The sequence below is a fragment of the Protomyctophum bolini genome, assembly GCF_963924005.1.
Source record: "Protomyctophum bolini genome assembly, chromosome: 11".
In the NCBI taxonomy this organism is placed as follows: domain Eukaryota; kingdom Metazoa; phylum Chordata; class Actinopteri; order Myctophiformes; family Myctophidae; genus Protomyctophum; species Protomyctophum bolini.
The window spans coordinates 38,706,755-38,719,254 of NC_137872.1; the positions used below are offsets into that span (position 1 = coordinate 38,706,755).

A 12,500-nucleotide genomic window follows, 5' to 3' on the forward strand; every position below is an offset into this window, starting at 1 on the left:
CAACTTGCATGCATGTGATGCATGCGTATACGCACGCACATCACATGCGTGTGCACGTGTGTATAGGTGTGCACACACAACCAGTCCCATTTCTGGCACCGGGTTTACGGTGCAGACAAAATAAATCTTGCATATAAAACACAGAGGTCTGTAAATAATGTCTCGCTCGGCTACCCCCCCACCTCCCCGCCCACCCCCTCGCTCGTCTGTCGTCTGTCTGTCTGTCTGTCTGTCTGTCTGTCTGTCTGTCGTCTGTCTGTCTGTCTGTCTGTCTGTCTGTCTGTCTGTCTGTCTGTCTCTGCCTGTCTGTCTGTCTGTCTGTCTGTCTTTCTCTCCTCAGAAGGAGAGGAGCTGCCTGGCCAGTTTTTCAGGTTTCGCACCCTTAGAGGAAGTTTGATTCCAGCTTTAGATAATGCCAATGCTTTTTTAATCAATTGGCGGCTTAAAAGACTGTTTGTGTGTGTGTGTGTGTGTGTGCGTGCGTGCGCGCATGTGCGTGTGCATGTTGTGTCTCTGCATGTCTATCTGTCTGTTTGTCTGCGTACGTGCATGTGTGCATGCATGTGCGTACACAGTCTTATAACAACGAAGTGTGCATGTTCCCGTTCTAAATGGGTTAAAGGATATAGGTTATATTTCTCTCTCTTTAGGAATATATATAGGCTTAGGTTTTGTCACGGTTTTACTGAGGTTAAGGTTATAGGAATGACGTTATGGTTGAACCGTCTAGGCACAGTTTACTGCGGTTAATTTAGGAACTCCAGGTAGTTACGCCGGTGTTTCTGAGGCGAGCGTTCTGGTGTTCTGTCCAGTCGGCCATAATACACCTAATCGCAATTATTAGAGATAAACACTTTTTTTTCTTTTTTACATTTTTCTAAAATAGCAGATCTTCAAGCTTTACAACATGTGACAAAGTGACGTGTTGTAAGCTTGTATAGATCAACTATCTCCGCTACGTCGTGCATAATTTGGAGATCTCTTTGTATATTTAAGTTATTTGCCATAAATCTGCCCCGTGCAATTTGTGATTATACGAAGCCTATAAAAGAAGGCAAACGGAAATACAACGTGTAATGCTCCAATGTTCAATGCAATTAACTTGTTCATCTATACATATTGTTTGTGTGACAATTAGCCGTGAACTTCCATTTTAAATGGTGACAGCCCTATATACTGCCCAGTCACTTTTCTCCTCTCTGGTTTGGTCCTGGGTTATACAACAACCATTATGTTTAGCATTACAGCTCAAACGTCTTCATGTCAAGGACCCCCAGATGGACACAAATTTGAAAACATATGCCGCAGGGACCCCCATAATAAGAGAAGATTTCCACGGCTCTCAACCAATTTAATTTCAAGGACCCCCAGTTTGACATGCAATAATATGGCCACGGACCCCCCCCCCCATTTAATGGCATTTATATCTCTGGGAGCTCCATTTATATTGTAAAATGTATGTCAATTTAACTCTTGATAATTACAGGTTCCACTCGTACACTCTCTGAGTTACAGACCCATAAGGGTCCATTTGGTTCCACACTATAATTTAGCTGGGGACCCCCTGGAACTGACTCTGGGACCCCCTGGGGGTCCCCAGACCCCACTTTGGGAACCACTGGTGTAAACTATGTATGCATGCACTCAAGTAGTGTACTATAACATTTTGAGGTGCTTTTAATTTACTATTAATACTTCTGCTTCTCCTCCACTACGTCTCGGATCCAAAATGTTGTACTTTTTTTCCCCTCCACTATCAATGATTCAAAAACGTTTATAGATTTTGATTATTATTCCAAAACATACATTAACCACTTCAGCCCAGATGTACATTTCACCCTATAAGTGAAACGGGGTATACCAATAAAATAAACCAATAAAATAAAATATGCTAAATGTGCTTTTATACAAATATATATTTACATTTCCACATTCTATATATTTCTGCATTGCAGTACATCGATGCTTTTACTTAAGTTAACAGGTGAGTACTTTTCCCCGCCACTGTCTAACATCCTCTTATCCTTCAGCAGGACGTCTCACAGTTCAAACAGCGTTTAGCTCGCTGGTATGTTTATGAAAAAAAAGGAAAGAAAAGTAAAAAAAAAGACCCCATAGAACCACCCTATATAAGTAGTGTTTACATTACAGGAGAAAAGAGTTTTCCTCTTGATTACGCGCCAGGGTAAAATATCGCAATCATTCAGCTGTAATTGCATCCTCGTTAGCCAAAGAAGCAATTGAAAGGTTTTTCTTTCTTTCTTTCTTTCTGTTTTTTTTTCCTAGTGACCCCCCACCCACCTCATACAGCCCCCTCCCCTCCCCTCTCCTCCCCTACCCTCAAACCTCCCTTGGCTGGCTGGCAAAGGCGAAACAGAGTTGAAAGCGGGGTTGACAAGCAGATGTTGTGAGAAAACAGTAGCTTATTAGGTTACACAATGGCCAACTTCAAAAGGCTGCCGCGCCTTTTTGGAAGTGGTTCGCACACCGTTTGTTGTTTGTTTTTTGGGCCCGTTATATATAACCACCGTGTCTCTCCTCTCCGGGAATAATCCTTATGCTTTCTTGCTATGCTGTAAAAGGAAAAGGAGTCTGTGTTGCAGAAACTGGTGATTTTAATAAACAAAATAATAATTCAAAAAGGACAAACGTGATCAGCCAGGGTTCTAATTCTATGTATCCAATCTCCGTAGTGAACAAACAAAGTAATATCTCTCTTCCTCTCAATAATGCGACCGCTTCCCTGCACACCAGAACAGAAAGTAAACACAAGATATCCCATAATACTCCTCGTCCCAGCCTCAGCCCGCCTACACAGTTAATGGAACAATCCCCCTGTATATACCTGTGGTCTGGTCTGGTGTGGTGTGGTGTGGCGTGGTTTGGTTTGGTGTGGTGTGGTGCATCACCGCAAAACTGATTAATCCTTTTGTTTTTGGGAAACTAAGCTGGCTGGTTCAACCGACAACACTCTCTCTCTCACTATCTCTCTCTCTCTCTCTCTCTCTCTCTCTCTCTCTCCCTCTCTCTCTCTCTCTCTCTCTCTCTCTCTCTCTCTCTCTCTCTCACTCTGCGGTGTTCTAAACTGATGTTCCAGCACCTCTCCAACACGACACGCCGCCTCCACCTGCAAACGTTTCGTGCCACAAGATTTGTGTTTTTTTGTTTGTGTTTTTTTTGTTTCGAAAACATTCCAGATTTTGTAACATTTAAAACATAATAAGCAACTATACATATAGAAGCAAGCCCAGTGAAAGGTTTCAAGTACAAGTTAAAAAAAACAAGCCCAAAGTCGTTTATAATAAGCAGAGGAAATGTCGTTCTACAATGGCGTTGGCGGGGATTTTACCGATTATATTGACATGCATTGCAGACAATTTGACAATTTGTTTTGGGACGGCTCGGTACATATAGCCTCCTCTAATGGTATAGCGAGTGAGGGGCTTTCTGTTTTCCTTCGACCCCCCCCCCCCCCCCTCCACCTAAAGGGCCAACGCAGTCAAACGTAAACACGGGGCCTTTTGAACCCTCAAAGGCCTAACCCCGGCTGTTAACCCCTTCGCTGCCTGACGGGGCGGGGGGGGGCACTGGGGCTCTCGGGGGCTCAGCCGCAGCGGCTAATAGCCCAATTAAAAACATACCCGCACCGCGCTGCACCGTCGTCCTGAGGGCACCTTGAGACACGCAGTGCACCACCCGCCAGCCTGAACCCGCCGCGCTAAACGTGTTCACGCGCTCGCGCGCATGCATGCGCACGGCCGCGAGCGCGTGACCCCGTCTCTCTCTCATACACACACACACACACACACACATACACATGCACTCTCTTGCATACGCTTAGCGAAGATTCTCCTTAATTAGCGTCTCTCTCTCCAATCCCGGTGAATTAAGCATCTGAGCTGTGTATATAGGGGTCCTCCCGTGTTGACCCTGTGAACCGTGCGGGGGGGGCCCGCCCCCCACCCCCCTCCACACTCTCCATCCCCCCCCACCACCCTCCACTTAACGATAGCAATTGCATTTGCAGTGGGTGGTAAACTGTGGAGAGAGATCATCATTATACTTCATCTCCTCATCTGGCCTTATTGTGTCTGCCATGGGAGCAGCTGGGTAGGCGGGTTGTAGGGAATCTAACCACAGGGGGTGCATGGTGGTGGTGGTGGTGGTGGTGGTGGGTTACATATAGCGTGAGAGGGCTGTACGGTAAAAGCGCCGCATGCCCGGAGGAGTATATATAGGGGTCTCCCGAGTTCAACGTTGTTATGTAAATTAGGCAAATGTATATCTCGTGTAAAAGTACAGGTGGTTACGTGCGGATCCGGATGAGCGACGCTCTTCATCGGAGAGGTCAGTGGATAATAACCGGCTGCGTTCTGGCTCGGTGCACCGCTCGCTGTTTTGACTCGGGCGGGGGGGGGGGGGGGGGGGGTTTCATCAATGTATTATTGTTACAAGGGGAGTTCAAGTTTAAGCCTATATATAGTTCAGACCAAAGACTTTACAAACGAAGCAAATCATTTTCATGCTTGTTTAGCCGTTTAAACTATACCCGTGTTTCTGCCCAATTTAGCCGGCAATGTATTCCTCCCCACGTGTGTGTGTGTGTGTGTGTGTGTGTGTGTGTGTGTGTGTGTGTGTGTGTTGTCACTGTATACCAACTCAGTGACCTCATGATTAGAGTGTCCGCCCCGAGGCTGGAGGTCAGGGTTCGATCCCCGGTCATATACCAAAGTTATACTCTCTACTGCTGTTACATGCTATACTGACTCAGCAGTGTTGTTTTCGTCGACTAAAACTGTGACGGAAAATGTTCGTCGACTACCTTTTTCCACTGACTACATACAACTATATACAACTAAATAAATACTAAGCCATGATGACTAAAACTATATGACTAAATATACTGACAATTTCGTCAACAAATTAAAACTAGACTAAAATGTCAGGAGCGGGCTATAGTGGACAAGAGATCCAGTCATTTTACACTTGGTTGCATGCTGAAAATAGCAGATCTACAAGCTCACAACCTAGATCGGCTATTTTCAGCAAGTGTAAAAACATATTTTAGTAGACTAAATCAACTGTAGATTTAGTCGACTAAAATCTCATGACATTTAGTCGACTAAAACTAGACTAAAACGTTCGCTGCCAAAAACAACACTGCCATGCCAGTGAGGAGACCCCACACATGAGGCCAAGTGAATGTCAGTATATGCATAGAGCGTCTTTCGAAACAATATCACAAGGTGCTGTATACAACAATATAAAACAATCAAGTTAAGACAACAATACACATACTGTATAAAGAGCAATAACACAACAAGAAGTAAAAGAAAAACATTGACCCGCACAAGTATAGGTCAGATAAAAATGTCATGAGACGAAATGCTTACGAAATAAATGTGTGTTTTAACAAGTTGGTATAAAGCCTTTGACAGACTCAGCTTTCTGGGCTATAGGGTGGGCCACAGCCCGGAGGGGACGACGATGACGACGACTTCAGGGAATCATAGCTTCAAATTGACATATTGGTTGTTCAGTTTGACCCATGTGCACCAGTTTAGGACATTATGGCTTAGAGAGTTGCGAGTTGAGAAAACAGGCTTGAAAGGTTCACTTCTGTGGACTCTAACATTTCAAGTGATTTCAATTAATTCAAATATCACTTATTTTTTTGTTTTGTTGTGATAATCCTCCCTACTATAGAGTGTGCTGACCATATAATGAGTTCCTCCCTGTCCCCAGTTAACCCCTGGGGGTCAAAAACCCCTAGGTTTCGTTTTTGGTTCTCTATCCTGATTGGATGAAAGGCTGGGTCCCAAGGCGAAAACGAAACCTATAAGGTTTTTTGAGTGAAATCACTTACTCTACCTTTAAGCATTTATTTCATAATTATTTACATGTCGATTTCAGCTCTGACACTTATTTCAGACATGCTCTAGTATGTGAAGAGTATGCCTGTGCTATTAACTCATTTTAAAAAAATAAAATGGTGAAAAGCTGTAATTTGCGCGATGGCAGTCTCTCAGTCAAATCTGGTTCTCTTACAATGTATTGTTTTCATAATTCTACTATACTTGGTTGGTCCTCACAAGTATAGTAACACACACGCACGCACGCACACGCACACACACACGTGACGTGACATTAGAGAAGTCTCCTCAGGCTCAGACCAATTACAGACTTTATAAAAAGCGTCAGTCTGCCAGCAGACAAGGCAGAAGGTGCTACGTTAGCGTATAGCGCTCGTCAGGCATGAGACGCACGTCTGCAGTGCCGCTAGTTAGCGTAGCGTAGCGCCGCGCCGCACGGGCGCCCCGGGCCGCCGCGGGAACCGACCAGATGCACACGCAAGCAAATGTATTATCGCTCAATAATTATCACGCCCCGAAGAACTGACGTTCCCATAATAATGGGGCCATTTGTTGCTTTCATGTGGCTCGCCCACTGACAAAGTAAGCCTAATCTCTCTCTCTCTCTCTCTCTCTCTCTGTCTCTGTCTCTCTCTCTCCCTCGTGGTGGACTCGCCCTCCGCATCCTCCCACACAGTGACTAGACTCCAGCAGGGTTGCTCCTCCAGTTTTTTTTATTTTATTTTTGTGCGCACGGTAAACAATTACGGTATCTGCCTGGGCCCCGAGCTAGAGACTGCACTGCCCTCTCTCTCTCTGTGTCTGTGTGTGTGTGTGTCTCTCTCTCTCTCTCTCTCTCTCTCTGTCTCCCTGGCAGTGGCTTAAATAGAATGTTAATTTTTGACTGGAGGATTTCAAAGCCAACGCAGCTCCTTTTCATCTCTCCGCCGCTGCACCGCAAGTTCACCAACACAAAGTCACCCTGCGCTTCAAAAAAGGAACTTTTTTCCTCCTCCCTGTCTAGGTTCTATAATTTTATTCTCTCTCTCTCTCTCTCTCTCTCTCTCTCTCCCTCCCTCTCTCTCCTTCTCTCTCTCTCTCGCTCTCTCTGTAATTCTCTCTTCTATCTGCGCTTAAAAAAAAAAAATCACACACCCACAGACAGACATGAAGCTGTGGGAAACACAGCAATGTTCCAAGGTGATTGTGAGCGAGGCTTCCAAATCCACGCTGAACGTTGAAATTTCTTCTCTCCCCCCCCCCCCCCCTCCCTCCCCCCCTCTCTCCTCATGTGATACGAATCACTTTGTGCAGGCCCGCCCGGCGCAGCAGCAGCAGCGGATTGAAACAAATCACAAACGAGCGTTTTGTTTAGCCTGGCGCTCGGCATCTGGCAACAGGTTGTTTTTGTTTAGTCGGTTGGGTTTCTCGGCGCTTTGATGTCGCGGCGCTGTGTGTCAGGCGTTTTGAAGCTGCGTTCCCCCCCCCCCCCCCCTCCTCGCCCGCTCAACTAAACACTTTCAGAGAATGCATTCATTAGAGTAAAATAAAACAACGGGAAGACATTGAGAGTTATACAACTTGGGGAGTTCTTCTTTTTTTGTGTGTGTGTGTGTGTTCGCAAGTCACTTTAGAATTCATTGCCGTCAAGCTTGCAACCTTGTAACTCCATCTTTTGTGGTGTTTTTTCATGAATTAATGCTCTGCTGTGCAAAGTTAGCCGTGTCATTAACTATAACGACATGCCCCAAAATGTGGGCGCCAGGTTGAAATTGGTTAAGTGTTTCTTATCCATTGAACTATGTGTTAGGCTTTCTTACCTTTATTTGTCATTGTTACGTCCCCACCGAAGAGGACCAGGTGTTATTTTGTGCAAAAAAAGTAATTGATCTTCGAGCGATGGAAATAAGCAAATTAGCACTAAAACCCAACACCCCATTGAGGGCTTATGGCAGGGGAAATAGCCAATAATTAGTTTTTGCACAAAATAACTTCATTATTACACCACTCTTTGGTGGGGACGTAACAACGACAAATAAAGGTATACGAAAGCCTTCTAGTCCGAAATTCTCCTTTAACGAGAGCTTATAATAACTAGATAACTAGGGGTTGACACTAAGGTCTCAGAGGCACTTGAGGGCGTCAGTGGGGCAGCAGTGGCTCAGGGGTAGAGTGGCCGGCGGTAGAGCAGCCAGATGGGAACCGTGAGGTTCCCAGCTCGAACCCGGGCTCCACCAGAGTTAGTGTCAAAGTGTCCTTGAGCAAGACACTGAACCCTTAAGTGCTCCCGATGTGCAGGTTGGTGCCTTGCACATGGTTTCCTCTGCTATCGGTGTGTGAGTGAGTGTGTGTGTGAATGGGTGGTGCATGTAAAGCTATGTAAAGCGCCCTGGATAAAGGTGCTATATAAATGCACCATTTATATAGCACAGGTCATGTTTTACTTGCCCAAAGGTCATGCCCACTTGCAGGAAAAGTAAATAGCCATTATAAAATTGTAGGTGAAATTTGCACTTGCAGAACAAATAATGTTAAATTGAATCGATAACTGTCGACTTGCACTGTGGTCACTTTGAAAAACTCCACATTGTATCTGTACTTGCCACGGGAAGTCAGACAACCGTTGGTGTCAACCCCATCATTGGAAGACAGGTTATTTTTTTGCACATTTCCTAAAAAAAATCTCTCTCTCTCTCTCTCTCTCTCTCTCTCTCTCTCTCTCTCTCTCTCTCTCTCTCTCTCTCTCTCTAGTTAATAGTGGAGCTGCAGGCGTCAGTGTGTGCCTGTAAGGAGGAGATGGTGAGCGTCCAGCAGGCTCAGGAGAAGCGCCTGGAGGAGGCCAACGCTCGCTGGGAGCAGGAGAGGAGGGCCATGGTGCACCACGCCGACCACACCTGCAAGGTCAGTCAGTGTCTCACACACACACACACACACACACACACACACACACACGAGCCCCCCCAGTAAGGCTGGAACCCAACGCTGAAGCCGCGACACGTAGTGGTCAGAGCTGGAACTGCAGGCGGGCCCCTGCATTTAGCGCGAGGAAACCCCGTGCAGCAGCCGGGAGTGTAGAGCGTTCTTCCCGCGGGTGCTTCAAAACCCCACTGAGCAACTTCCATCGAAATTAATAGCAGGGGGGCGGCGGGGCAGTCCGTCCCCTAAATCCTTTGTAACTCTGTGCTTACACACCTGCAACGTCAGTGCCAGTTCCCAAACGATTAGTCTACGGACCCCAATTTAACGGCATTTTCTTTTCTTTTTTTTTTATTGTCTCTTGAGACCCTAATTTATATTGTAAAAGCAATGTTAATTTAACTCTTGAGAGTGTACAAATGTACCACTCACAGAGTTACTGAACCTTGATTTGGTTCCAAACTATCATTTAGCTGGGGACCCCTGCCTATAAGAAGGGTTTGGGATGAAGACTATACAGCTCAACCTCCCCGTGCTTCACAAACGTTTTGTCAGTATTCAACAAGATGGCATCCATCTTGGAAACACTTCTGACTGAATGCACAGCACAACAAGAGGTTTGGCGCTGAACGGTCCTGCGGTTCGTTTGTTATAGAACAGCTCCAGACACACACAGACAGACCCTCGTGTAGACAGCCGTCCTCCTGCGGACCCAGGCCCCATAAACACACTAACGGACACTTATCTCAGGTTGGCGTTAATTACCTCGTGGCTGTTGCACGATGATTCAAAACGTAATGCTCAGCGTCATGGGTATAGTGCACCTGGTTGTACCCATAATGCATTGTGGGATGCGATGATTCCGTCCGCTATATTAGGAATAATGATGATCACTTTGCATTTGGGATGATTGATTGATTGATTGAATAGTTCATCAGACATAAATGTAAAAACAGAAACGGAGTACAGTCAAACACTCAGTCCAAAAGGGATAGCACCAAAAACAAAGTCCTAGCGGTCTTGTTTCCATTTAAGCCCTATGCGATCAATTCATAGACATGACGGATGTCTATGATGTGATGTCAGGATATAGCAATACAAAATGGCGAACTTGCTATTATGTCTTATGGCGGTGTTGTGCCAAAAATGGCACAATAGACACGTGAGATTGTAACTATAGGCTACCGGTAAGTTGTGAGAACCTTTGTATTGTTGTTTGATTTATTTGTACATTGTTTTTGTCAGGTGAGAATTAACTACAAAATATTGAATATAGTGCACTGGACTATATGTATGTGACTCTTTTTGATACAGAGACATGCAGTCGTGGCGGTGAACATGACTGTTCAGGAGAGGAGAAATACATTCAATCCATACAATTCTGTATCCAAAATGAGTTAATAGCACAGGCAGACACTCTTCACATACTGTACTGCAGCATGTCTGAAATAAATGTCAGGGCTGAAATCGACATGTAAATATGTAGCTAGGTGTAATGTTTTCTGAAAGACATCACTCTATAAGCCATAATCTCCAAAACTGGTGGGTCGAACTGAACAACCAATATGTCAATTTGAAGCTATGATTCCCTGCTTTCATATGACATGGAACAAACGGAAATTAAAAATAAAATGCAATGACTTAGCCTCGTTCAGAAGCGTTCACATACTTATATGTAGTGAGTGCAGTCCAGGCACCGCAATGGTCTCTTTTCTACCAGCTGTGGCTGTTTCTGCTGACGATGTTCTTTTTTTGTTGGTTTTTTTTTTACACACCACCTTTCCTTTGTCAGTGGCCTCGGTTGCGTTACGGTACGGGACTCGGGCTCATCCTAAAACCCTCCAGACGTCTAAAGAAGGGGGAGTTGCCGTCCGTTTGGAATTGCAATTGAAAAGCTTTCCTCCTCGTCTCTCTCTCGTCTGGCCTCTTGACTTTTATAGACTCCAGACGCGGGTCGCCTCTCGTTGAAGCTCTGTCCCCGTTTATATGTTTTCTTTTTTTCTGTGCAAAGGGGCTCTGTCACTTTTTACGACTGGATGCAAACTAACTCCACCAGAGTCGCTTTAAGTGCCTCGTACACTCTTCTGTCTAGGCTGTCGCGCTTATAAATCTGTCTGCTAGCTGCTCTTTACTTAACTTTCAGCCAAACCCTCTCTTTATGTCGCCTCTCGTATCCTTTTAACGAGTTATTTACTCTCCTTCTCGCTCCTCTCATTTTGTTCTCTTCTCACCTTGTCTTCCTCATTAAGTTTCCTATTTTAACCACTCCGTTTTAACCACTCAAGCCCTATATATATATATGCTGATCGGTGTCGCCCAGGGGTCTACGCTCGGGGCCCCGCGCCCTCTGCGCCCGATCTCGGCACCGAAAATTGCCGATGAGCTGTTTTCGACGAACGTTTGAGGTTCATGCGTTTAAAACAAATGGCTTTTTGACTTTTGTAGCGCAACGTATCGATCTGTGCATAAGAGCACAAAGGCTCATAGATATGCAAAATAGCGTGTTGTTTTTCCCCCTCGTTGGCTTTGATCAGCGACTGCCTTGTACTTGAGACACTAGATTAGCAACGACGACTCCTCGCTCAGTCAATTACACGGTATTGATTTGTGTTCAGAACACAGAAACTGCACCGTGTGCTCTCCGACATCTAAACCTGGCGACGGACGCTCAACCTGCGGGGCGGGGCCCCACTGGCGGGCCGTGGGGGAAATTGCAAGTGGGGCCCTCAACTATATTGGCAAAACATTGATATTGTGATTATAGTCAAAGTTGTACTATTAGTCACACACGTTTACCGTTACCGAAATGTGTTCTCCGCATTTGACCAATCTCTTGGAGCGGTGAGCTGTATAGCGTGCGCCGCCGCTCGGGAATCATTAGTTGATCCCCAATCCAGCCCATTGATGCTGAGTGTCTCCTGTTTCTGTAGCGTGAGGCAGCTTGATGTACAAGTACACTCTCTGGATATGATGCTAGTACTGTATGTCACAGGGACTTACCCCCAGTCTAACCCTATTGGTGCTGAGTGCCAAGTAGGGAGGCACTGGGTCCCATTGTTTTCAATCGAACAATCTCAGGGAAGACACTCTAACCACTAAGGACACTGAGCATTAAACAACGTATCTTTAAAACATGTAATACATTGACACGAAAACGCGTATTCAGGGCGGAGTCACCACCCCCCGGGTAAACTGTGATTTGCTCTCGTTCACTGCAATGCAATTTGCGGCATTTCCAAAACAATATTGCGCAGAGTAGCGATTATCAAACTTATTTGCAATGACATACGTTGAAAGATCTGTTGCCCCGTGGACAAGGCACGCTACCTCCGCAAGTTAGATATTATCGGCATAGATGTTTGTCCGTATGTGATTAAGGATTGGAAAAAGTTGCATTGGCAGCCATAGAAAATTCTGCCAGGGTAAATGTCCCGGATGTGACGTTTTGGGGCGTTCCTGTCTTGTTTCGTGTCAATGTATGCCATTATTATTGTTTTTCTTCATCGGAAATGTGTCTTCATTGTGATACAGATATATATACAGTAGGCCTACATATGAACTTGAAGCATAGTGAGGCCTACATATGAACTTGAAGCATAGCGAGGCCTACATATGAACTTGAAGCATAGCAAGGCCTGCATATGAACTTGAAGCATAGCGAGGCCTGCATATGAACTTGAAGCATAGTGAGGCCTACATATGAACTTGAAGCATAGTGAGGCCTATACATAT

At 45.4% G+C, this 12,500-nt stretch overlaps 1 protein-coding gene across 1 annotated transcript in view; it reads left to right on the forward strand.

Moving 5' to 3' along the window:
* The first annotated feature begins 6,917 nt into the window (after positions 1–6,917).
* Positions 6,918–12,500, forward strand: part of LOC308324213 (centrosomal protein of 112 kDa-like) — a 57,410-nt gene continuing 51,827 nt past the window's right edge. Inside the window, exons 1-2 of the mRNA XM_080776205.1 lie at positions 6,918–7,052; positions 8,604–8,753. Of these exons, the coding sequence (XP_080632331.1) occupies positions 7,020–7,052; positions 8,604–8,753 (183 nt within the window). The 5' untranslated portion in view covers positions 6,918–7,019. The remainder of the gene's footprint in view (positions 7,053–8,603; positions 8,754–12,500) is intronic.